The 26,621-nt window shown below is 46.4% G+C and overlaps 1 protein-coding gene across 1 annotated transcript; it reads left to right on the top strand.

Moving 5' to 3' along the window:
- Window positions 1-690: 690 nt before the first annotated feature.
- LOC133003048 (leucine-rich repeat and fibronectin type III domain-containing protein 1-like protein) lies at window positions 691-17,390 on the top strand. The gene is made up of 7 exons (XM_061072636.1): window positions 691-755; window positions 5,700-5,976; window positions 8,930-9,130; window positions 10,390-10,556; window positions 14,370-14,610; window positions 16,775-16,987; window positions 17,076-17,390. The coding sequence occupies exons 1-7, from the start codon at window positions 691-693 to the stop codon at window positions 17,388-17,390; spliced, it is 1,479 nt and encodes a 492-aa protein (XP_060928619.1).
- Window positions 17,391-26,621: the final 9,231 nt, after the last annotated feature.

The following is a 26,621-nucleotide window of genomic DNA, read 5'->3' as shown; positions in this document are numbered from 1 at the left end:
GTCAGTGTCAGCTGTCAATCATGACATCAACTCAAATAACTAATAAAATCGAACTGAACCGAAACATGAACACGTGAACAAACATCAGTGTGATAAGAACTTAATGTGTACTTCATTTATTTATCTATTTATTCGGTGCATGTCCCGTCTTCTAACACGGAGGAGGCAGCCAGCCACCAGGGGGCGATCATCATGGTTTGGCTTCACTCAGGGGAACCTTCATGACGTCCATTTGTGTTTACGGTCGATGTGAAAATGAACACGTGAACTGCTTCAGAGCCTCACTGAGACAATCCGACTGATGACTGTACAAACACACACAAACACACACGCACACACACAGACACACACTGTTGAGGTGCACAATTTTCACAACCCCGTCGAGTCGCCTCAGCAACACTAACAACAATAAACCTTTCAACCGAGGCGTTAGTTTGAAAGGCAAACAACTGATCCCTGTGGTTAGAGGTGTGTGTCAGTGTGTGTGTGTGTGTGTGTGTGTGTGTGTGTGTGTGTGTGTGTGTGTGTGTGTGTCTGTGTGTGTGTGTGTGTGTCAGTGTGTCTGTGTGTGTGTGTTCTCTCCTCCCCTGCTGAACGCCTGAGCCTCGGTGTGATTGGAACTCTGACTGGCAGCAGTAATGTTGCAGCAGTTTCTCAGCAGATGAGCTGGAGATCTGTAATGGGCTGATGATGTCACCCCAGGGGCCCCAGTGCATGCTGGGAAGGCTCATTTCCACGCAGCAGCTTCAGATACTGTACGACAAACGATGTGATTGGACGGCGTGTGTTTGCTGAGGGTTTGTTTCCACAGTGAAGTGTCGTTGGACTGAGATCCGTCTCGATCAACTCGATGGAACTCGTGCTCTCAGGAACCAGCTCAGCAGATTCTTCTCTTCTTCACTTGGTGCAGTCGGCTTCTCCTTGTTGATCGGGGGGGCTTTCCTTGTTCCTATGTGACCCTGGGGGGGGGGGGGGGGCACAGATGAAGCAGCTAGAACAACCTGACAGCAGTAATATTGCTCTTTGTGTATCAGCATCAAGTTTGAGTATGGATCCCTCGTGGCTCTTTGGGAAACGGATCAATACAGAGAGCGTTAGTTTTGGGTGAGAAATGAAAACATGAGGTTTTTCCAGCAGAGGAATCGTCAAATCCACAAATGTCTCTGCTGCATTGTGAGTGTTGTTGTGTGCACATCTATACATCATCCATCTATAGATTTAAAGATCATACATCTATACATCTATACATCATCCATCCATCCATCTATAGATCATCCATCTATACACCATCCATCTATACATCATCCATCTATAGATTTAAAGATCATACATCTATACATCTATACATCTATACATCATTCATCTATAGATTTAAAGATCATACATCTATACATCTATACATCATCCATCCATCCATCTATACATCATCCATCCATCTATAGATCATCCATCTATACACCATCCATCTATACATCAGCCATCTATAGATTTAAAGATCATACATCTATACATCTATACATCTATACATCATCCATCCATCTATAGATCATTCATCTGTACATCATCCATCTATAGATCATCCATTTATAGATCATCCATCTATAAATCTATAGATCATTTGTCTATAGATGTATAGATCATCCATCTATAAATCTATAGATCATCCATCTATAGATGTATAGATCATCCTTCTATACATAGATCATCCTTCTATACATCTATAGATGGATAATCTATAGATCATCCATCTGTACATCATCCATCTATAGATCTATAGATCATCCATTTATAGATCATCCTTCTATACATATATAGATCATCCATCTGTACATCATCCATCTCTAGATCGTCCATTTATAAATCTTTAGATCATCCATCTGTACATCATCCATCTCTAGATCATCCTTCTATACCTCTATAGATCATCCATCTGTACATCATCCATCTCTAGATCATCCATCTATAGATGTATAGATCATCCATCTGTACATCTATACATCTACGCACGTGGTTTGTACACGTGTGAAATCTAAGACTAAACTAATTCAACACACGACCCCCAGGCGATAAATATTGATAACCTGAGGGTGTTTACTGTGTCTGCAGGAAACCAACATGCACACGTCACATCGATTTCACAATAGATGAATTCTCGTTGCAGTGTTAGAAATATCATTTGGTGTCTCACAAGTATTAGGTCGTTGGAAATATGATGTGAGAATGTGGTGAAACTGAGGAATGTTCAGTCTGCAAATATTAATAAAGAATCAGCATCAGAGCTGCTGAGGTAGTGGAGGCTTTTTACTGCTGAGCCACAGAACACACACACACACACACACACACACACACACACACACACACACACACAGAAAACCACTGATTGCCTACAACCCTGTGATCAAACAGATTCAAACACAATGAGCTTTCTGGACAAAAGACAAACAAAGATGTGGAGAGGTTTAGTGTTTGTGATCAAAGGATTATTAAATTATATTATTAAATTGATTTTTATGAGAAATGAGGTTGATTTGAGTTTGACTTTGATCTTTGTGGCCTTTGAGGCCGACTCCACGCTGCTGATGAGCGGCGTTCCCAGCGAGCGGAGCAGCCGGACACTGATTGGCCGCAGTGGCATTAATATGAATGACAGCGTTCACACATCTGTCGCCACGGAGACGAGAGCAGCAGCTGTAACAAGCAGGCGTCTGAATCACATGAAGAAGAGTGACCTCACTCAGATGATGACTCATAGAGAACCATCGTTCTCCAGGTGGAACAACAGATTCTAATCGGACAACTTCTCCTCACAGTCGCTCAACAGAAACCGTCTGATCCAAACCAACCAATGAGCTCCTCCTCCTCCTCCTCTTCCTCCTCTTCCTCCTCTCCTCCTCTCATCGAGTCCTTCACATTTCAGTAGCATCTCTCTGTTTTCCTCCCATCATCCCTCTGTCCTTCTCTCAAACCCTCTCCAGCTGTCACACCTCTCTCATCCAACACACTTCTCTTTATTCCTCTCTCTTCTCATCCTCTCATCACTCGTTCCCTCGCTGACTCCATCCATCACTTTGTATCTGCTGCTCTGTCCCCGTCTGTGCTAGATCATTTATTCCTCCGTCCACATTCCTTCTGTCCACCCGTCCTTATCTCCTCTCGTCCTCTATTCTCTCACTCGTATGCTCCCTTCTTCTCACACATCTCTTTGTTCTTTCCGTCCTCTCATATTTAAGAACAACATGTTTAATATTACATGCTTCTGTGCACATGTACGCTCACACATGATGTAATGTCGGTCGAAGGCGTGTTGTGATCTTTGTTTCATGGATGAGACGATGATGAAACGTGTGATTGAAAGTCGACGTGTTACAGTTTTTCTCAGTTGTTAACACACAAAAAGCAAAAATTCGGCACAATTTGCACAACATTCACTTCATGTACCAATAGCTTGACCCAATTTGGCACTACTTCACACTCCCTTACCGCATTAGACTCTGACTTTCCTTCTTTACACTCTGATGTAAATTACACATCACCTTGTTGTCAAAACACTACACACAATGTTCAGTTGTTGCACACACTTCTAAAGTAAAATGTCAGTAGAAAGCGTGTTGTGATCTTTGTTTCATGGATGAGACGATGATGAAACGTGTGATTGAAAGTCGACGTGTTAATTCACCTGATGATTGAGTTTCATGACTCGTGGGAGTTTCTGACCTCCAGACCATGTGGAGGCGCTAACGAGAGAATCTGATTCTCACTCTGCTCGGGTTCTTCACTCAGAGGCTTCAACTCTTTATGGATGTGACAACACACGGTTCTTTGAATCTGTTCATCCATCGCTCCGTTAACCTTTCACAGGGTTTGTTCCCGTTTCACTTTTAGTCAAAGTCACAAAGGTAAATAACTTTTTGTTTCCACGCTTCAACGCCTCAGAGCTGCGGCGCCCGGCGCCATTTTGTTTCCTGGTTGCTCCTCCGTCAGACCTCATACATACATCCCATTCTTGTCAAATCTATTTGTTTCAAATGCCTTTAGAGAATTTCTTAAAATTTGGTACAACCGTTCACTTGGACTCAAAGATGAACCGTTTAAATCTAGAGGTCACAGGTCAAGGTCACCACACCTTAACAAAACCTGTTTTCAACACATCAACGCATCAGGAGAATCCTTTTAAATTCAGAAGAATGTTCACATCGACTCAGATGAACAGATTAGATGTCAGTGATCACAGGTCAAAGGTCACATAATGCATGTGGACTGAAGCTGCTGACCCTGACCCTGGCTGGTGGAGGGAAGCAGCCACAGGGATGTGATTCTACTGATGATTATCATCCAAGTTCTTCCATTATAAACCGAAGACTGTAAATAACGATGGATGACGAGTGATCTTCTCTTCCTCCGTCCTGACTGAACCTCTCTGGGCTTTGGAGTTTTCCCATTTCACCGACACACGTGTGACTTCCTGTTCCCTGAGCGTCTCGCTGCTCGCTGCTCAATTACCCACTGACATTTCAGTGTCGACTCAGTCGGGTTCTGAAACCTCCGGATCGCTTCCACTGGATTTACCTCATCGCTTCCTCACATCTCGCTCATCGCCCCCCAGTGAGAAGGGCATGTTCAGATACCCTGCTCGGTGTTCAGCGCTGCAGTCGAGGCAGAGTTTGAATATTTCAGCTCCGTGAATAACAGAGCGAGTCTCTTCCTGCTGTTATTTGCAGTCGACCTTTTTCCAGTCACTCAGCATTTAGCTCAGAGGAACTTTTGGCAGAGTAGGAAAGTCCTGTGTGTGTGTGTGTCTGTGTGTGTGTGTGTCTGTGTGTGTGTGTGTGTGTGTGTGTGTGTGTGTGTGTGTGTGTGTGTGTCTGTGTGTGTGTGTGTCTGTGTGTGTGTGTGTGTGTGTGTGTGTGTGTGTGTGTGTGTGTGTGTGTGTGTGTGTGTGTTTCCTTTTGCATACTGTCATCCCTGCTTGTGCATGTTCTCTTTCTCTCCTCGTATGAATTGGTTCCCGGCTCCACTGAGCTGAACCGACAAACCGAGTGGAGATGAAATCAATATCAATGTAGATTTATTCCTTTATTGCTTTGGCTCCCACTGTTTTTCTTTAGTCTCATTTTCATGCACAAAAACATCGATGAAAGTTAAGAAGTGAGTCGGGCACACACACATCATTTGTGTTCTTCTTTAACGCTCGGCTCTGGTTGTTTTCACCAGAGTGCGGCAAAGCTCATCGATGATGTAACTTCTGTTCACTTTCACTTCCTCGGTTCTAATGACTCAGCAGAATAAACAGGCTGCTCTCAGTTCTTTACCTCCTCCCTTTCATCCCTCTCTCTCTCTCCCAACATCTCTCCTCCACTTTCCTCTCCTCATCCGTCTCCTTCTCTCTATTCAAGCATTTGTTCCCACGAATCTGGGAGGTTTGTGGAAGCATCTGAGGAATAAGGTTTGTTTATATGCAGTAGTTGCTCTGCTGTGGGTGGTGGTGGTGGTGGGTGTGGGGGGGGTGTGACTCTTTGCTGAACCATAAAAATCTGTCAATCAAATCCAGGAGCAGTGATTCAGACGAAGCACAAAGGTTTTCGATGTGAATCTCAGTGGGGGGGGCTGGAAGTGGTTTTCACTCCCTTGGAGGATTTTTTAATGTGGAACAACAAGCTTCACCAAAGGACTAACTTGAGTTTCTCTTGTATCTGTTGCAGCTGGAGAGCAGCCATGGACGTCCTCTCCTCGGTGGTGTCCCCTCTCCTCCTCCTCCTGCTCCTCCTCCTGTCCTCCCTGGCCTCCTGCACCTCCTCCATGCTGTGTCCGAAGCGCTGCACCTGCCAGAACCTGCTGCCGTCCTACACCGTGCTGTGCGCCGAGACAGGCCTCCTCTTCGTCCCGCCCAACATCGACCGCCAGACGGCCGAGCTGCGGCTGATGGACAACTTCATCACCACGCTGAGGCACCGCGACTTCGCCAACATGACCAGCCTGGTCAGAGCTCGCTTCCTCAACACCTTCACATTCATGTTCACACACACGACATCATTTCACAATAAGGGCAAAAACAAACGGATAAATGAAACATAATTCACAGCTAGAAACAATCAGGCAGTGAAGTTTCCAGTTCCTCAGGCGAACTCCTCCAGGAGAAGGAGGCGCTGTCGTCTCTCGACTTCTCTTCACAGAGGAAGAGCTGAGCTGGTGAGGTCGGATTCAGAAGATCAGCCGAGAAGCTCCGTGTTAAAACGTCTGGAACAAGAATCAACTCTAAAGCAAACAGGCATCTGGTGAAGAGGAGCTGATATACGTAGAGGAGATTTGATCCTGACCAACAGCTGCCTTATATTCAATCAAGCTGTTCCACACTGCATCAAACAGATATCAAATATATTAGATTGAAATCCATAAATTTATCTCAGGGAATTCAGTTTCAAAAATGATGAAAACGTTCAATCTCACGATGTTAAAGAGAGAGAGAGAGAGGGAGATATCCTGGATCTGGCCTCTGATGAAACCTCCTCCTCCCACTGAGTGTGATGCTGCTGAGTCACAGACCAACAAAGGTCAAGTGTTCCCAGTCTGCAACCAGTGGACGCACTGATCAGTCGGAGCTAAAACACACGGTTCATTTTAAAGTGAAAGAGCTTTGATCTGTGTCTTGTCTCTGTGCTGCTCCTCACAGCGTGTGGAGCTCATGTCTCTGCTGCTCCTTCTGGTCCAGCAGGTCTCAGGCTGAGGAACCACCTGCCAGCAGCAGCTCAGCAGCTTCTTCTCTGAGCCGCCTTGTGTGATTGTGTTTTACTGTCGTGTCACACACGTGTTGAGCGTCAGTGCACAGCGTTGTGTGTCCTTCGTGGTGATGTTGGACAGTGAGGTCGGGGCGGAGGAGGTTCTGGGATCTGGTTTGGTTTCACGCAGGAGACGAGAGGTCACCTCCAGCCACAGTCCAACGACATATCTAAACTTTTACAATCTTCAGATGATGAAGAGACATTGAGGTTGATCCACATTCCATCCGATTCTCCGCCCGATTCTGACGCCAGCGAGTCCGTGGTCACAGCTCGGCTCCGCCCACTGCAGCGCCCCCATCTGGAGAACTCCATCCATGCACAGTGAAGCTCACAGATGCTCCTGATGCAGAAGCACTTCCTGTCGTCCCTCGACCTGCACGCCACTCAGCTGCCGATGGAGCCGGAGCCAAACACATGGGAGAGAATAAAAAGGCTTTGATCTGCTCATATTGAACCAGCTACAGTGGAATGAAGAACGCTTCTCCTGGTTGTTTGTTGCCTTCAAGTCAAATATCAACACATTTTAAACAATATTTGAAAAGCTCTGGCTTCCCTTCCTGCAGCTGTCATGTCGTCCATCTTGATTTACAGTCTGTGGTCGGTGTCATGTCCGTGAACTCAGTGACACTCGGTTCTGCTTCTGGTGATTCTGGTGATTCTGGTGATTCTGGTGATTCTGGTGATTCTGGTGATTCTGGTGATTCTGGTGATTCTGGTGATTCTGGTGTTTCCATCCCAGCACACGAGCCAATCACAGTCCGGCCTGTTCTGCTCAGTGGTTCCTGGACGGGCTGATCTTTTTATGAACCGGGTAAACACACTCATTAAACTGGACTGTGGCATTGTGGGAAATGTAGGACGTCACCTTGAACTCTAAGGACCCAGATCGAGGGTCAACAGAGAGGAAATGATCTCACTTCAGATCGACTCCTGTGGATGAAGCCGACAGATGAAAGTGAAACGGTTCAGGATCTGAAGAGAGACGTGTGAAACCAGCGAGGAGAGTTTCCATGTTTATTTCACACTGAATTCAGGAAACATCTGCTCCTTCCAACACGTTGACTGAGGGGAACGTGGTGATATCGTGCTGAATTCACCAGTTACTTCCACCACACCTCGTACCGGAGGTGACCGGCCTGGCTGCCTGGGCACAGAGAGACGCTGGGATATTTAAATCCTGAATAGAGAGTCGTCCCAGCTGGAGACGCCTGAAGCTTCTTCTGCAGTTACAGCAGCAGAGACGATGTTTGCTCACACACGAGGCGGCGTGGGAAACGAGCTTTGAATCATTTGGTGGAGAACCACAGGAAGCAGGTTGTGTGGCTGTTGATTGACCCGTCGCTGGGTGTTGATAGAATATATTCACACGTTTAGTATCACATGTACAGAGGCAGTAATCAGCAGCCTGACCCCAGCTGTGGGTTCTCTAATGATCACTTTAAAGTCCACACGAAGTTGTTGTGTCTTTGTGCCGGCGACACCTGGTGGTCGGAGGTTTTATTGTTCCAGGATGTCTGTCTTTCCATATGAATTATTACTGATAATACTTTGGTGGTCGAAGGTCAAGGTCAAGGTCATGTTTTGCCTCCTGAACATGTGACCTTGAGAGATTCCTCTTAAAATTGGTACAAACGTTCACCAGGACTCACAGATGGAATCGATTTGGGCGTTAAAAGGTCAAAGGTCAAGGTTGTGGCGTCTTCAACACGATGCCTCGAGTCGGTCGTGAGAACATTTCTTCAAATTTGATTAGATTCCAGAGGCCAAAGGTCACAGTGACCTCATATGATGTAAACAGATCTAGACTGAGACGGTTCTGAGCGCTGGAGCGAAATTCTACTTTAATAAGTTCTGTGTGAGATTTCTTGCTCAGCTGCTGTAGAATCATTATTCATGAAGCTGGGTGTAGAAGGTCGTGGTTGTGACCCGACTGCTGACCTCAGCCCCGAGTGTCACTTCACGCTGGAGCTCACTGAGTCAGCGTCTCCAGGGCAGCGACCTTTGACCTCCCAGGGCGTCACTAAATGATTGCTGCTATAAACTCATGAAACTTCATTAATCTTAACGAAGAATAGAAAGAGGAATAAAGTTTTGACTCTCACAGACACCGAGTGGAGAAGTTGTGTTTGAAGACGACCTTTGATCTCCTGCAGATCCATCTGACCCTGAGCAGAAACACCATCAGTCAGATCCGGCCCTACGCCTTCGCCGACCTCCAGGACCTCCACGCCCTCCAGCTGGACGCCAACCGCCTCACGTCCCTGGACGACGCCCACTTCCAGGGCCTGGTGAACCTGCGGCACCTCATCCTGGCCAACAACCAGCTGCACAGCATCACAGACGGAGCCTTTCAGGTACGGGACACCAACACAACTCCAACATCTGGCACTGCTACTGTACCACGGATACTACTACTTAGTACTTATTACTTATTACTCATTACTTATTACTTATTACTTATTACTTATTACTTATTACTTACTACTTACTACTTATTACTTATTACTTATTACTTATTACTTAGTACTTATTACTCATTACTCATTACTTATTACTTAGTACTTATTACCTAGTACTTATTACTTATTACTTATTATGACTTTTACTCCTCGTACTACTACTACTCGTTCTCTGAGAGTCTGAAGCTTCAGGTGTTTGTTCATAGTTTCATCTGATCTGTTAGTTCTGGTTTCACATTCTGTCCAACATACGTACGTCCTGTTGTCATCACCTACGTGGGCGGAGTCTACCTATACTTGACTCTGATTGGTTTGTAGACGGCGTGCTGATGGAGGATGAGATGAGATACTCAATTAAACTAAATTCACGCTGCGCATTGACAAACCAAAACTCCATTTGTGGAACCGCAACGATTAGTTTTTCAATTTGAATAATAATGTACAACTGATGAGGACCTGAGGGTAATCAGGCTAATTCAGCCAACCAGGCTCCGCCCCCATTCATCCACATTAAATTCTAATATAAAATCAAATGAACAAAGAACAAGAGAAACTTCCAATTGTTTCTGTTGCTGCTCTTTCTCTTCTTTAGAAGCAAAGTTCAGACTGAACCACATTCACACACATGCTTCGATCATATATGAGTTGTTTTTACAATATAAATATAAAACCCATGTATAACTATCTGAATGTAAATATTTTTTTTAAAAGATGCGCAAACTGACTCTACTTAGTATTTTTACTTTTGAAACTAGGATAAAGGAACCTGGGCCTTATATTTCAAACTCTTTAGGTCCAATTAATTAAAAGCGACAACATTTTTTGAATGTGGAGCGAGAACCTTCGAACTGGAAGAAAGATTAATTTCTCAATATTCAGGATTGTACAGAACCTCGAGTTTTAAAACAGAATCACGATCTTTTCTTTCTGTCGTCTCATCTCAGTTCATCCTGTCACAACTTTATTAAAGTTTGTCCTTTTACGAGCGATGTTCTGCTCAACTCGTCTTCACGGCTCTTAAAGTTTCTTTAGTCAGAAGGAAATGAGATTCCCTTTGTTCAGAAAGCAATCGAGCACAGATCAGTGTAATGAGAACTGAGCCGTGGTGTGAATCATGAGATGGATTACAACATCCAGACTTTGTGTCCTCACAGGACTTCCTGGAGACGCTGGAGGACCTGGACCTGAGCTACAACAACCTGGTGGACATCCCCTGGGACACCGTGGCCATGTTGGTCAGCGTCAACACGTTGAGTCTGGACCACAACCTGATCCAGAGCGTCCCCGAGGGGATCTTCTCCAACCTGCACCAGCTGGCCAGGTGAGGACACCAGGGACACGGGGACACAGGGACACCAGGGACACAGGGACACAGGGGGGGACACAGGGACACAGAGACACAGGGACACAGGGACACAGGGACACCAGGGACACAGGGACACAGGGACACAGGGACACCAGGGACACAGGGACACAGGGACACAGGGACACCAGGGACACCAGAGACACCAGGGACACAGAGACACAGGGACACAGGGACACAGAGACACAGGGACACAGGGACACAGAGACACAGGGACACAGGGACACCAGGGACACAGGGACACAGGGACACATGGACACCAGGGACACAGGGACACAGGGACACAGGGACACAGGGACACCAGGGACACCAGAGACACCAGGGACACAGAGACACAGGGACACAGAGACACAGGGACACAGGGACACCAGGGACACAGGGACACCAGGGACACAGGGACACAGGGACACAGGGACACAGGGACACAGGGACACAGGGACGCAGGGACGCAGGGACGCAGGGACACCAGGGACACAGGGACACAGGGACACAGAGACACAGGGACACAGGGACACAGGGACACCAGGGACACAGGGACACCAGGGACACAGGGACACAGAGACACCAGGGACACAGGGACACCAGGGACACAGAGACACAGGGACACAGGGAGGGACACAGGGACACCAGGGACACAGGGAGGGACACAGGGACACAGGGACACAAGGACACAGGGACACCAGGGACACAGGGACACCAGGGACACCAGGCCACCAGGGACACCAGGGACACAGGAACACAGGAACACAGGAACACAGGAACACAGGGACACAGGGACACCAGGGACACAGGGACACAGGGACACCAGGGACACAGGGGACACAGGGACACAGGGACACCAGGGACACAGGGACACAGGGACACAGGGACACAGGCACACAGAGACACCAGGGACACAGAGACACCAGGGACACAGAGACACAGGGACACGGGGACACCAGGGACACAGGGACACAGGGACACCAGGGACACAGAGACACAGAAACACAGGGACACAGGGACACAGGGACACAGGGACACAGGGACACAGGCACACAGAGACACCAGGGACACAGAGACACCAGGGACACAGAGACACAGGGACACAGGGACACCAGGGACACAGGGACACAGGGACACAGGGACACAGGGACACAGGGAGGGACCCGTTCACCAACAAGAGTGTTTATCGTCTTATTTGTCGTCTTGAATCTGAACGTGTGTAGCTGTGATTCTATGATTTACGACCCGAGGCTGCGTCCACACCGACTTTGTCCAGACGAGTTTTACTTGCGTATTAATCTCGGACCTTGTTGTCTTTGCTAACAGCTGTTGTTCAGTTCAATTGTGTATTTGTTTTTTTCGCCATTGATACCTCCAGTGTGTCTTGGTAGAGATCTACACAGAGATCCTGGTTGTACGAATAAAACTTAAACACAACTCTGGAGATTTCAAACAACAACGAGTTCAGCAGCGTTTTCCACTAGTTTCTGTTTTGGAATCTGAGCAGAAGGTCTCTCGCTGCCCTGGTGGTGAGAACCTGGAACTGCTCCACAGGGACTTGGGACCTAAACGTCCTCTCAGCAGGTCCGGGTGCAGTCAGCAGTCGGCTCCGTGTGAGGATATAAAACACAGTTATCACCTTGTTTGTAGCGTGATGGATGTTTTCAAGCTGCCTTTAAGTCTCACTTTCAGTTTGACGGGACGGGCTCTATCCGATGCCGGCTCAGCCACTTGCACCAGCACCACAGGCAGTTCTCCATCAAACCTGTTCTCATAAAACCTCCTGCTGCACAGACGCCTGAAGCAGCTTTAAATTCAAACTAACACTCAACGCTGTATTTTCATATCTTTTAAATATAAAAACGAAGCAGTGGATGTTTCTATGAACCGTTCCAAGGTATTTTAAAAGCTTTGAGCGTTTAGAACACCAGTGAAATGGAAGAATACTTTGATATCAAACAGCAACGACTCTGCACATGAACTCTAAATCCACCACCGGCCTCTGAATGGACGAGGAAGAAAAGACTCATCAGAGCTTCTGTCCTCTGGGGGAACATCTGGAGAAATGAAGATTTTGTTGCATTAGAATTAAAATAAACCGAATCAAATGATGTTTTGTTCACTTTGATGAGCGGTTTTCTGCTGGTTGTTGATCTTCTGACCAATTAGACCTGAAACCAGAGCAGGAGACGACTCAACTGGAATCACAGAGCGAGTCCCTGTGTGACAGACCTCACCGGGGGGGAACTGGATCTTCTCCAGGCTCAGTTCATCCTGCAGCCGGCTCCTCCCTCACACATCAGGGGCGTGGCCAGCGTCACCGGGTCGGAGCCGCGGCGCCACCGGAGCAGCTGCCGGCTCCGCCTCCTGCCTGAGGCCTGAGGGCACATCGAGAGGAGATGGTGGTAAACGTCGGAGCCCTCACTGGCGTCCAGACAGAACTGGGATCAGAACCAGGGATCTTCTGGTCTCCTGCTCTCAGCTCTCTGCCTCCACACGGTTTGAATCTGGAGGAGCTGTGAGAGAAGATCCGTCCGAGTCAGCGTCTCTGGACGTTTTCTAGATCTTCTCCTGCAGCCTCCTGGTGAAATGTCTGTAAAGAGTCCACGTGAGGAACCAGCAGGACAATGTGTGGAAGCTTCCCAGTGAGCGAGTGGACGTGAAACTGGAAGAACACAAAGATCTCAGGATGAAGAAGAGGAGCCGGACACGTAGAAGAGGAAGACGAGGAGGTTCCAGAGCTTCTGGTGATGATGTCTCCTGCTGCTCCACCGGCTCCGGCCCTCATGTCCGACCCGGACCATCTCCTGCTGCTCTGTCACTAAGTGGAAGGAAGAGCCCGGAGAATATTCTCATTCTGCTCAGGACGTCTCCGTCTATTTCCTGGAAACGTTAACTTGTGGTTTTGTGTTTGATTCTCACAGATTGTAAACGTGTCCTGCTCTGCAGAGCTCGTCCAGCTTCGGCCTCTGAAAGGTTTCTGAGCTGCAGCTCCTTCTTATTATTATCGGCCGTCTGTGGCTCAACTTCCTGAACAGGCACAAACCATCAACCCCATCAACTGTCATTTCAATTTCAAATCACACAGCTATTAACTTCCTGTTAAGTCATCGTTGTTGAATCAGAGGCTCTGGGGGAAAATGAGCTTTTCTGTGTTTGCTGCTGACATCGGTGAATACCTGGAGTTACTGCATCACCACCAGAGGAAAGTGGGGAGAAAAGTATCATTTCATTCCTGGAAATGATGAGTTGGAATTTAAGTTTTTATGCATTAAGGGGATTCTGTGATTGAGACATTTTGGGGGAAACTAGTTCCAACTTGTTACAAACTGGTCAGAATGGGAATCGTGATCATTCGTCCAGCTGCTGCTTTTTGCATTTGACAGAATAATATCAGTAAAAAACTTACTTTACACTCTTCTCATTATTCATTGTGTTCAGCTGATATTCCTTTTACTTTTTAATGAAGAATTATGTTGCACTTTAAGTTTTAAATCCGAGGGAGAGACCTTGTTTGTCAGAGGCTGAAACCAGTGACTGAGAAAACCGGTTTGGTTTCAGAAACAATTCTTCTAAATCACAACATAATCTCACATCTTTAATGATCAGAACATGTTTAAATTCTCATTTATCTAATGTACTTGTGTAACTTGTGGCTTTTTAATAAGCGAATGTGATATCTTCCATTTACCCTCACTGCCTAGCGTTCAGATTTATATGATTACAGTTCAGCCGACTGCTCTTGTCCCTCCTCTGTCCCTCCTCTAACTCGTCCGTCTCCGTCCCCAGACTGGACATGACGTCCAACAAGCTGAAGAAGATTCCTCCCGACCCGCTGTTCCTGCGGATCCCGGTGTACGCCAAGCTGAAGGGTTCTCCTCTCACCGCGCTGGTGCTGAGCTTCGGAGGAAACCCTCTGCACTGTAACTGTGAGCTGGTGTGGCTGCGCCGGCTGACCCGCGAGGACGACCTGGAGACATGCGCGTCCCCCAGGGACCTGGCCGGGAAATACTTCTGGACCATCAAGGAGGTTTGTGATATTAAACTTTACCAACTTTAGTTCAAAACCCCTGAACTGACACATCAGTGGGTGATTCAAGGCTTTTACAGGCTCCACTGTTTAGTTGGAAAAGGATAAAAGTCCTTAAGGCTTGTGACGGAAATCTGGAGAAACAAGAGGCTGGAAACAACAAAGTTATCTACGTGTATTTAATATTTCTGCAGAAAGGATCAACACAGAGAGTCACAAGGATCTCAGAGTGAAGATCCAGTGAAATGCACAGATGTTATAGAGGAGAACAAGGCTCTTTGCCTGAGCCAGTTCAGACTGGTTCTGTAGACAGGAACCAAAGGACAAGAACAAATGATTTACATACATTTCTATTGGGTTCCTTGGACAGTCAATAAGTAATGGAAAGGTCAAACAGGTATATAGAAAGGTCAAACAGGTATATAGAAAGGTCAAACAGGTTTCAGGTCATAAACATTTCAGGTCCTGGGTCTTAGACAGGTCTGCAGAGAGTTACTCTTCAACTCTCAAATAGGGTTCAACCACACTTAGTCAATTTCCACTATACTTCGTTATTTTTCCACTACAGGCTTCAAACTGTTTTCTATGTAATTATCTTAATAGTTGTGAAGAGATGATAAAATGTTTTCATGATGTCTAACAGCTTCTAAATCATGTTGATGCTGCACTGGTTTGTAAAAGGCAGAACGGTTCATGTCTCTGGGTCTCGAGCTGCTTCAGACACGACTCTGCAGATCCTCCACAGTTCCTCCAGAGGTCGAGCACGTGTGAAACCAAATGTCCGAGTGACATGTTCTCCTCCTCCTGGTAAAGTTCCTAGAAATCCTGGAGGAGTGGATGAAGAAGAAGAAGTGTGTGTTCACTGTGGCTCGGTGGAGAAGTAACATCTAGTTATTGCTGATATACTGATTACTGACATATTATGAAACCCAGTCACGGACTTTAAAGAGCCTAACCCTAACCCCCGGGCTGATTGAGAGCGACCATGATGAGTTGAGGAGCACCAGGAGATAACGAGGGGATGAATTGGTTTCACATTAGAGAGGATGATGAACAGACCCGGGCTCCACCTGTAGTCACTCCTCCTTCAGAGAGGTGGAGGATCACTATGAGAGGATCAGCCTGGTGAGGAGACTCAAGGGTCTCAGGATATTCATGCTCTGAGTCAATAGCCTCTTTGCCTCTGAGAGGACAAGTGAACTCCGACTGCGGCCATCAGAGGTCAGAGGTCAGAGGTCAGCCTCTTTGGAGTCGACGCTGCTCGGCTGCTTGTTGTCGACCAGGTTTCTTTCTCACGGAGCAGGAAGGAAACTGGACATTGGTTGTAATTTGAAATCTGATATTGTTTTCACCAATAAGACTCTCACACCTTTTCCCTCTGATTTCCAACTCCTCATACTTTTATTCTCCCAGACTCTCACAGCAGGGGGTTCAACCAGAGCCTTCTGACGCTTTGCAGGAGCAGTCGAGTGTCAGATTGTGATATAAGACTGAGAGGTTCTTGTGGTTTGTTTGGAGCTGCAGCAGTCAGAGTCAGTCAGAGCCCAGGTCCACAGAACATAGTTCAGCAATTCTTCAGATACAGTCATAACCATCTCTCCTTCATAACAAGGTGTGAACGTAGACTGTAAAGAGAAATGGACGCAGACCTCGGATCTGTAAAGTGAACTGAAACCTGTCTTCTGTGTAGTGACCAGCAGGGGGCGACTCCTCTGGTAGTTTCTATAGAAAGTGACTCTTCTTCTCTGACCAGCAGGGGGCGACTCCTCTGGTAGTTTCTATAGAAAGTGAATTCTCTCTCTGACCAGCAGGGGGCGACTCCTCTGGTGGTTTCTATAGAAAGTGACTCTTCTTCTCTCTTTATAACGTCAGTAACATTCAGGAGTTTCTGTCTCAGTCTCTAGTTTCAAGTCTTCTTCAAACAGCTGATGTTCATTTAGTGAATTATGATCATTTAGAGTCAAACAGACAATAAGCACCGGATGGGTGTGTCCTCCATCTCTCTGTCAGGCTCCACCCCCTGCTCCTCCAGATGTGGTTACTTCTGGTTTTAACAAACCAAGATGGCGCCGGACACAAACCAGTGGAACGTGTGACATCACAGTGGGCGTGTCCTTCTAGTTAAACCAGTGAGTTCCATGTTTGATCCTTTTCGTCCCGACAGGAAGAGTTTGTGTGTGAGCCACCGATGATAACTCGCCACACCTCCAAGATGTTTGTGATGGAAGGTCAGGAGGTCAGCCTGCGCTGCAAGTCCATCGGCGACCCCGAGCCCTCGACGCACTGGGTCAGTCCGGACGGGAAGCTGATCGCAAACACGTCCAGAAGCGTCTGCTACGAGAACGGCTCTCTGGACATCCTCAAGGCCTCGGTGAAGGTAGAGCTGCGGTTCCGCTGCGGTCACGCTCACGCTCACAGTCGCGTTTAAAACAAAGGAATCAAAATGGATTCTTCTTGATTTGTAGGATTCTGGAAAGTTCACGTGCATAGCGTCGAACGCCGCCGGCGAGGCCACGGCGCCCGTGGAGCTGGTCGTGAACCCGTCTCCGCACTTTGACCCCAAGCTGGACCCGGACCCGGGGCCGTCCGACATCCCCACCTCCATCAAGTCCAACGCCAGCGGAGGCCACGCCCGGTCCGACCAGCAGAGGGTCAGCGTGTCGGATCTGACCTCCGGCTCCGCCACCATCAGGTGGCCCCCCCAGAACCACATCCCGGGGGTCCGCATGTACCAGATCCAGTACAACAGCTCCACCGACGACCTGCTCATATACAGGTGAGAGAGGGGTGTGTGTGTGTGTGTGTGTGTGTGTGTGTGTGTGTGTGTGTGTGTGAGTGTGTGTGTGTGTGTGTGTGATGGAGTGTGTGTGTGTGTGTGTGTGTGTGTGTGTGTGAGTGTGTGTGTGTGTGTGTGTGTGTGTGTGTGTGTGTGTGTGTGTGTGTGTGTGTGTGTGTGTGTGTGTGTGTGTGTGTGTGTGTGTGTGTGTGTGTGTGTGTGTGTGTGTGTGTGTGTGTGTGTGAGTGTGTGTGTGTGTGTGTGTGTGTGTGTGTGTGTGTGTGTGTGTGTGTGTGTGTGTGTGTGTGTGTGTGTGTGTGTGTGTGTGTGTGAGTGTGTGTGTGTGTGCTTGTGATGGAGTGTGTGGTGTGTGTGTGTGTGTGTGTGTGTGTGTGTGTGTGATGGTCTGTGTGTGTGTGTGTGATGATGTGTGTGTGTGGGTCTGTGTGTGTGTGTCTGTGTGTGTGAGTGTGTGTGTGTGTGAGTGTGTGTGTGTCTGTGTGTGTGTGTGTGTGTGTGTGTGTGATGGAGTGTGTCCTTGTGTGTGTGTGAGTGTGTGAGTGTGTGTGTGTGTGTGTGTGTGTGTGTGTGTGTGTGTGTCTGTGTGTGTGTGTCCGTGTGAGTGTGTGTGTGTGTGTGTGTGTGATGGAGTGTGTCCTTGTGTGTGTGTGAGTGTGTGAGTGTGTGTGTGTGTGTGTGTGTGTGTGTGTGTGTGTGTGAGTGTGTGTGTGAGTGTGTGTGTGAGTGTGTGTGTGTGTGTGTGTGTGTGTGTGAGTGTGTGTGTGAGTGTGTGTGTGAGTGTGTGTGTGTGTGTGTGTGTGTGTGTGTGTGTGTGTGTGTGTGTGTGTGTGTGTGTGTGTGTGTGTCTGTGATGGAGTGTGTGTGTGTGTGTGTGTGTGTGTGTGTCTGTGATGGAGTGTGTGTGTGTGTGTGTGTGTGTGAGTGTGTGTGTGTGTGTGTGAGATAGTTAAATCTTCTTCGTATCACATCCAGTATTTTCACCCTGAAGCTAAATCAATTATTGAAAATATTCTTGATGTCATTTTAGAAACAAACTCAAAAACTCCTCCTGACGTGTTTCACACCTTTGGAAACGTTGTGATCTGCTCTAGAGTTTAAAGTGAAGTGTGACATCATGCAGCATGAGTGTGTGAGGACGACCTGCAGAGACTCTGGGTTTCAGGGTTTCTCTGTGTTCATATCCTGATGAGATTCACAAGCTGGATCTTAATATATAACGAGCGTGTTACACTTCAGAAATCCTGCTGGAAGAATCCGGATCCTCGACGGGTTCAGGTTCCAGACGAAGGAAAAAGAAATGTAACAATAGAAGATTAAGAGTTTAATCAGGTCACGACACTGTGGAGAAAATAACTGAGAGCCTGCAAATAACTGCAGCCTGGGAAATAAAAGATGTAACAGCAAAAATATACAAATTTATGTGTGAAGCGTGACAGGATATGAAGATTAATGTAAAGCAATACTTCGGTTCTATTTTAAAACAAAGACTGTGCAGAAAAACATCTCAGGGAAAGAATCAATCATTGAACTCTAAGTGTGCAGTGAAAGATTCATGATGGATATTTCACAGTTGGTTTTTAAAGCCGGTAAATGATCAGTGAAACTTCCCTGGAGAGAAAGTTTTGCATTTCTCCAAACCTGATGCGTCCTGTGACGCCGCCGCCATGGTAACCCATGGTAACCCAGATGTGGGTTTCATGGCAGGTTTGAGGCCGGGGGGGGCCAAGCGGCTGAGTGCAGACCCTCCATCAGCCCACCACGTCGCTGGATGGTCCCATCAGCCGCTCGGCCAGCTCTGTAACCTAGCAACCTCAGTCCGGATGCATAATTGAGTGACATCACCGGGCGGCGGAGGCGTGGCCACATGACAGATCTGACATGTGTCCACAGCCTCAATTCTCATTTCACCCCAATAGCAAAAGACTCGAGTGCTTTTGCTTTTGGACCATTTTCCTGCCAGCGACTGGAGAGGCCACTCAGTCGAGTGCAGAGGGTTCGAATGGATCGTTCCAGATCGAACCATCGGGGTTCCAGCCCGGCAGCCGGACGGAGGCTTTACTCATTCGCTCTCCTGCTGCTGATCCTCCAGCTCGGAGCTGCTGCCTGCTCCTGATTGGCCGCTGCTGCCCGATCATAATGGCTCGACCAATGGGGATGAACGTTGTGAAAGTTCAGTCCGGTTCAGTGACCATCGTTGCAGTTATCGCTGCTGCACATGTTGCACAGTTCAGCTCAGGAAGTGATGCATTGCAAATGAAATAGTTCTGCACTCTCACACTTTTTAATTTCTCTGGATTTATTGAGTTCAGATTTTTCTCCTTCGAATCGGCACAGAGATGAAGCCGAGCACATGGACAGGAAATGTCTTTAAATACGGAATCGATACCAGTGGAGCTACATGGACAATACACACATACACACACACACACACACACACACACACACACACACACACAGCAACATACACACACACAGCAACACACACACACACACACACACGCACACACACACACACACACACACACACACACACACACACACACGCACACAAGGAAGGAAATAAGAAGAAAAAAGTCCAAAACACAAGGAACTTATATATTAAATGTGAAAATTGATTGACAAGGTGAAGTTTTGAAGGAGAGAGATGGATTCATGATGACGGGTCGGAGCTGGAACTTTATCTGATTTCACAGAGCAGAGAAATTAATCATTCATATTACATCATGAATCTTCAAATCTGGAAATAGATGTATCACCAGTGAGACAAATGTAGGATTAGAATCCGAGAAAAGTTATTAATCTGCAAAATGTCCTCATTCAACATCCTTAGTAACAGTGAGATTTATTTTACACCGGGCAACAGACACTTCAGATTTTAAATCTCTGTTGACTCATACAGTGAAAAAGAAGGCGGACAACAGGAATCTAGTGTTCGGTGATATGGACAAAGATATTATCACAATAAGTTCAAAGATAATAAGTTTATAAGTAATGAAATCATGAGCTGCTGTTGTTTTGGTTCGATCAGTAAAGTTCTAAAGCTTCTTACACAATAACACGTTTGAGTTTTTAACTCATCGAGCCTCTGAATCAGAGACGTGTGTAAACGCTGAGTCGTGTTTTAATTCAAAGACTCCGAGGTTTTGTTTTAACCGTTTAACGTTCTCTTCCTGATTGGTTCTCATCAGTCACGTGACTCGACTACCAGAGGTGGACACGAAGCATTGCTAACACTTCCTGTTAGTAACACTTCCTGTTAGTAACGACTTCCTGTCAGTTACACTTCCTGTTAGTAACGACTTCCTGTTAGTAACGACTTCCTGTCAGTTACACTTCCACCTCGTCGTCCCTGCTCCAACTCTTCTCCATCACTCTTCTGTTACTAAGCAACCAGCTTCAGAGGAGACGATCTACTTCCAAAAGTGGAGCATCACAAAACCATTAATTTCATCTGAAGTGAAAGATTCAGATGATTCGGTGCTGAGTGTTAACTCTTCATCTCTCCTCCTCCTCCTCCTCTTCCTCCTCCTCCTCCACCTCCTCCTCCTCCTCCTCCTCCTCCTCCTCCTCCTCCTCCTCCTCCTCCTCCTCCTCCTCCTCATCCTCCTTGCTTCCTTTTCGTCTCCATTTCCTCTCACTCTCAGGTTTTCAGTTCAACGTGCTGCGCTGGCAGAAAAGACCAAAGAGAAAGAGAGAGAAAACAGATCGACATGTTCTCATCCCTCACTCGCTCGCTGTGTGTCGGTAGAAGAGGGGGAGGGAGGAGGAGGAGGAGGATGGGGGGAGGAAAGAGGAAAAGAGGATGTATTTTTACAGTAATCCCTTTTCTCAACTCGGCCCCAGGGCAAGAATAACCTGACAACCCTTCACCCCTCTCTCTCTCTCTCTCTCTCTCGCTCTCTCTCTCTCTCTCTCTCTCTCTCTCTCTCTCTCTCTCTCTCTCTGTCAGCACCAGGAAATGAATCTATCGATTCCACCATCTTCTCTATTCTCTCCCGCTCCTCTTTGTCTCTCTGACCGAGGCTGTGTGTGTGTTTCTAATTACCAAGCTGCTCCGAGGAGAGATTAAAGAAGAGAGGGAGGGAGAGAGATAAAACTAGAAAGACGGAGGAATGGAGCGATAGAGGGGATTCTCTGACTCAGCTGATACCAGAGATACAGTAGGTGGTGGAAGGAGGAAGGAGGACGGGGGGGGGGGCAGAGGTCGAGGAAACGGCGTGCGACCACATTCTGCTGAACCGATGAGGCGTCAGGTTTCCTCTCTTTCCTCTCACTCCTCTCATCCCTCCGTCCGCTGCACCCACTCCTCCATCACTCTATCAGACCTTTAGAAAGTCACTGTAATGTCATCTTCCTTCCCTTTCTCATCCCTCTCTCCATCATATCACCTCTTCACACGCCTCCTCCCTCCGTCGGCCAAATGTCACTTTGTCCGTTTGTCCAAAAGATGGAAAAACAGCTTCATTGATGAATTTATCAATCAATCAATCAATCAATCAAGTTTTATTTGTATAGCCCACATTCACAAATCACAGTTTGTCTCATAGGGCTTTAACATGGTGAGACATCCTCTGTCCTTAACCCTCAACAAGAGTCAGGACAAACTACTAAAAACCCTTTTAACAGGTGAAGATACGTAGAAACCTCAGAGAGACACATGTGAGGATCCGTCTCCCAGGGACACAAGTGCAATAGATGTCAAGTGAAGGAAAACATCATCGGGATTAAAGTTTTTAGCAATTTTTATCATGAGTTCTGCTGCAGACATTCATATTCTCTTGAACTTTAAACTCTTGGTTGTTTCTGCTCATATTCTGGTTCTTAAATAATCAGTGTTATAACTGTAAAACGTTCACAAGCTCAGGAAACGTTCCTCATACTGTGGCTGTTGTTGTTTTTCAGACTTTTGAACCTGATTCATTATTGATTGGTTCAGTAATTCAGAGCGGCTGTGGCTCAGGAGGTCGAGCGGGTCGTCCACTCACCAGAGGGTCGGTGGTTTGATCCCTGGCTCCTCCAGTCCGCAGGCCGGCTGAGCCCTGGAGACATGGATTCCCTGAATTGTCTCAGACAGAAATGATCCGTCCTTGTTTCAGTCTTCAGTCTTCACCCCAGTGACTGGAGGCCTCATGTCTGTAGGACGTCTGTCCCTCAGTCCGTTGGTTTGTCCCACAACACAAACGTTGTGTTGGACTCATGAATGAAAAGATGCAATTTCTACAAAGGTCAAAGTCACTGTGAGTTCAGAAAACACAATCTCTGGCTTGTGAACACAACATCTCTCAGGAGAACACTGAGGGAATTACAATCTTTGTTATTTATTAGAATGGTCCTGTGGAATCTCAACGCAGACGTCTGCAGGATTCAAAATTAATTGGGGGGGAAATCTAATGAAACACAGTTCTGTTGATTCCACGGTTCTGATGTTGATTTATTCCAGAATTAATCGTCATGTTTGGTTTGGTTTCCACCTCAAAACATCTCCAGGGATCAAGTTGGTTGAAATCCTGTTTGGATTCAGACTCAGGTGCTCGTGGCTCACGTTCTCCTGGCGTTGGCTTATTGGATTATTTGTGAGTTTCTCCCTCAGCTTCACTTCTAATTGTGTAGCTCAGATTCTCTCCTGTCAGTTACACACTGGGCTCTCTGACGCTGCAGGCTGTGGTGGTGGAGCTCCTTCATTCAAAAGCTGTTCCTGGCATTCTCCCATCATGCACCTGTGATCGCATCAGGTGGAAAACGTGAGGAGAGTTCACAGGAAGTAGTTACAGGAGGAGGAGTGGCTCCTTTTCCGACTGTATCATAAAGTGAAAATGATGATTTCAAGTAGTTGTAGTAGAAGTTCCTCTCATCTCCTCCTCTCGCTCTTTGTGCTTTCAACCAAACAGAGAAGTTATGATCTAATAAGAAGCGTAAATGGATCTGTATTGAAACATAACAATATTCTAATTGAATTCTGGGTCACGTAACTCTTTTCTCTTATAAAAACATATAGAGAAAATCAAACGTCGTGTGCTGCTGCTCTGTTTCCACAGACATCAACATCTCAGCTGACGACTGAGTCATTTAATAATGGAACATGAAATGAGTGGAAGCTCTGAGATATTTCATGCAGTGATCGATATGACTCGTAACCCCCGGCGACGGCTGGATTTAGTGTCTTGCCTGGTTTGAAACCCGGAGAGGAAACAGACTCTTGAGCCTCCGTTAAATCCTTCATGGTTTTCAATTCATGTGATTATGAGCTCTGCATTATTCAAAACCTCAACTATTCACACTGACGTATGAAAACTGCAATTATCTCAGGTCATTCCTGGTTTTTATTATGCAGGATTCTGACGGGTTCTGTGCCCGAGGCAAGGTCACAGTGAAATATGATACAGGCAAAATAAAAAGCTTCACTCCAAACACTAGAGTTCAGGGTCAGAGCTTCTGTTTGCACTGGATTCACATGAGGAACAAAAGCTGGTTTGTGAAACTGCAAAAACTTATATATTGTCTGATTCCTTAAAAATGGCCAGTGACTGTATATTAATATATATACTGAATATATCCTTCATAAATAAAGTTGGATATATCATCAAAAAACGAATTAAAACCTGATCGGAAACATGAACACAAACACAAAAGGAGGCGTGGTTTATGGCAGATTGTGCAGCCAGCCACCAGGGGGCGATAGAGACACAGGTCATCAGGCAGAGACAAGTTAGGCCACAGACGAGGTCCTGGAAGTTATGTATGAAGGCCTGAGGCGGAAACATGCAGCAACAACTGGGCCACAGGCAACAACTGTGTGTGTGTGTGTGTGTCTATGTGTGAGTACGTGTGTGTGTGTGTGTGAGTGTGTGTGTGTACGGGAGAGCCTTAGGTGATCATTAAACCATCAGTCTGAGCCAAAACACTGCAACACTTACAGACCAGAACACATAATAGACCAACTACCTCTCTAACACACACACAGACACACACACACGGACACACACAAGGACACACACTGGTTTGTGCAGCTGCTCGACTTTACATTAACTTCCACTCATTAAGTAGAAACCTCATAAATGGTATTGAGTCTCATTAGAGCTTTTAGTCGAAGACTCATGATCTCTGTCAGATAAATACAGAAATAATAATATCATAAACTTTTATATGGAGGATGAATGATCTGACGTATTAAGTCACTGGTTGTCAGCACATTCAAGAAAACACAATCAGTAACTGTGGAAAACACATTTTGTTTAAGTCTTAAATGTTAAAGAAAAACAATTTGAGATCTCGAGGGTAAGGTTTTAATTTGATGTTAAAAGGTATTTTTGGAGATAAAGGAAAAAAGCACTTTTGATAGGAAATAACCAGCGAGGAGGGAACACACACACACAGACACAAATACACACACACACACACACAAACACACACTCACACACACACTCCCTGCCCACAGGGGTCAGACTGGGCTTTATAATTCCATTTCTTGTCTCGTCACCTCCGCCCCGGTGGTGATAAATAGGAACTGCCCTGCACCGCCTGACACCTGAATAATATATAGCTGCTTCACACACACGCAGGGGACACACATCAACCCACACACACACAGACACACACAGGGGACACACAGACACACACACACACAGACACACACACACACAGACACACACACATGCGCAGAGAGAATATTGTGTTAAGCTCAGGTACAAACACTGTGTCTCAGATTCAGTCTCTGACATTAATCATGTGGAATAAAGATGTTGTTGGAACAAACCTCACATATTTCTATCTTCTTTCCTCCACAGTGTTGTTCTTGTTCTTCCACTCTTTTATCTGATTCCCTCCCTTCTCACCTCCTTCATCTCCTCTCACCTCTCCCTCATCACTTCTCCTCTGTCTGTCCATTCCCGTTTCCCACCCTCGTCCTCACGTTGCCGTCGTCTTTAATCTCACTCCAACTCGTTTCCTTAGATTTTCATGTTGAAAATTGAAAGTGCAACATCCTTCTCCGTTGCCACTTCTCTTTTGCTCTGTCTGTCTTTCCCTCTGTGGGAACATGTTCTCTCTCCACTTCAATTTTGTACTTCAACTTCAATCTGTTCTTCTTTCCCTGGAATCCTGAGATGGATCTTCACTGATCTTCTGTTTCTCTTCAGCACGAACGAAGCAAAACTCGTTACAACCTGTGAAAGCCTTGGCTCGATACAAGTTCTAGTTCTTGAGCTATAAAAATCTAGGTTATTATTAACGTACAGGTTCAGGAGCAGGGCCACACCTCTGAGATGCAGCAAGGATCCAGACATAATAAAGATAAAACATCAAAATGCTCGAGGTAGAGAAATAAAACCAGATATATAGAGGGAGGTTATTCAAGTGAGAAGGATATCAAGTTCCAGAGTCTTGTGTCAGAGGTTTGTTTACAGTCCAGGAGCTGCAGTGGGTGAAGATGCAGATTATGAATATCTAATATCACCTCACATTATGAACTGAGTGTGATGAGCGAGGCCACGATCCAGCTGAGATGAAGCAGCTGAACCAGAGCTCTGTGTTCCATGAGGCAGCACCATGGAAAAAATACTTTATTTGCTCTTTAAAATTCCATCAGGATTTGACGAAGCTGCCGACTTCAGACCTGAATCTTTAATATTCAGACGTCTGCATCAGAAGATCCTGAGCCGAGTGAAAACACTATAAAGGATTCGGTGGATTCCCACACTGACAAATACTGAAAACTTTCTGAAAGTAGACAAAAAACTATTCAGCAGCTCAGCAATAATGTGAATAGTGTAGCACATTAAGTTTTATGTGTGTAGAAACCTCATTCAGAGAGAGAATTCAGTTCCTCCGGTCGGGTTCCGTGCAGCAGCAGCTGGAACACAGATCAGTGAAGTGAGAGACGTTGAGGTTCAGCTCTGTCACAGTGTTTACTGCATCGTTAACACTGGACTTCATTCTGCAGCGTTTACTCCTGTGGGTTCGTGTCTAAAGGAGAAAAATCACCAGTGACAACGATGAGAACAAGAGGAAGTGTTCTCATCCTTCTGGGTTCAGGTCCACATCGTGCTGCTGATAAACAGCTCGACTCCACAGGCTGTTTATAACGATGGTTGTGCAGCGTGTACTGAAACCTGTATTCTCTCAAAGAACCAGTAGAGGGCGACTCCAGTGGTTGCAGTAGTGGGTATATAAGTCTCGGAGCCAGTAGCTGGAGGTATCCTGTGTTCAGGTTGTCTGT

Source organism: Limanda limanda, chromosome 6, assembly GCF_963576545.1.
Source record: "Limanda limanda chromosome 6, fLimLim1.1, whole genome shotgun sequence".
NCBI lineage: Eukaryota > Metazoa > Chordata > Actinopteri > Pleuronectiformes > Pleuronectidae > Limanda > Limanda limanda.
This window is presented reverse-complemented; position numbering and strand designations above follow the sequence as displayed.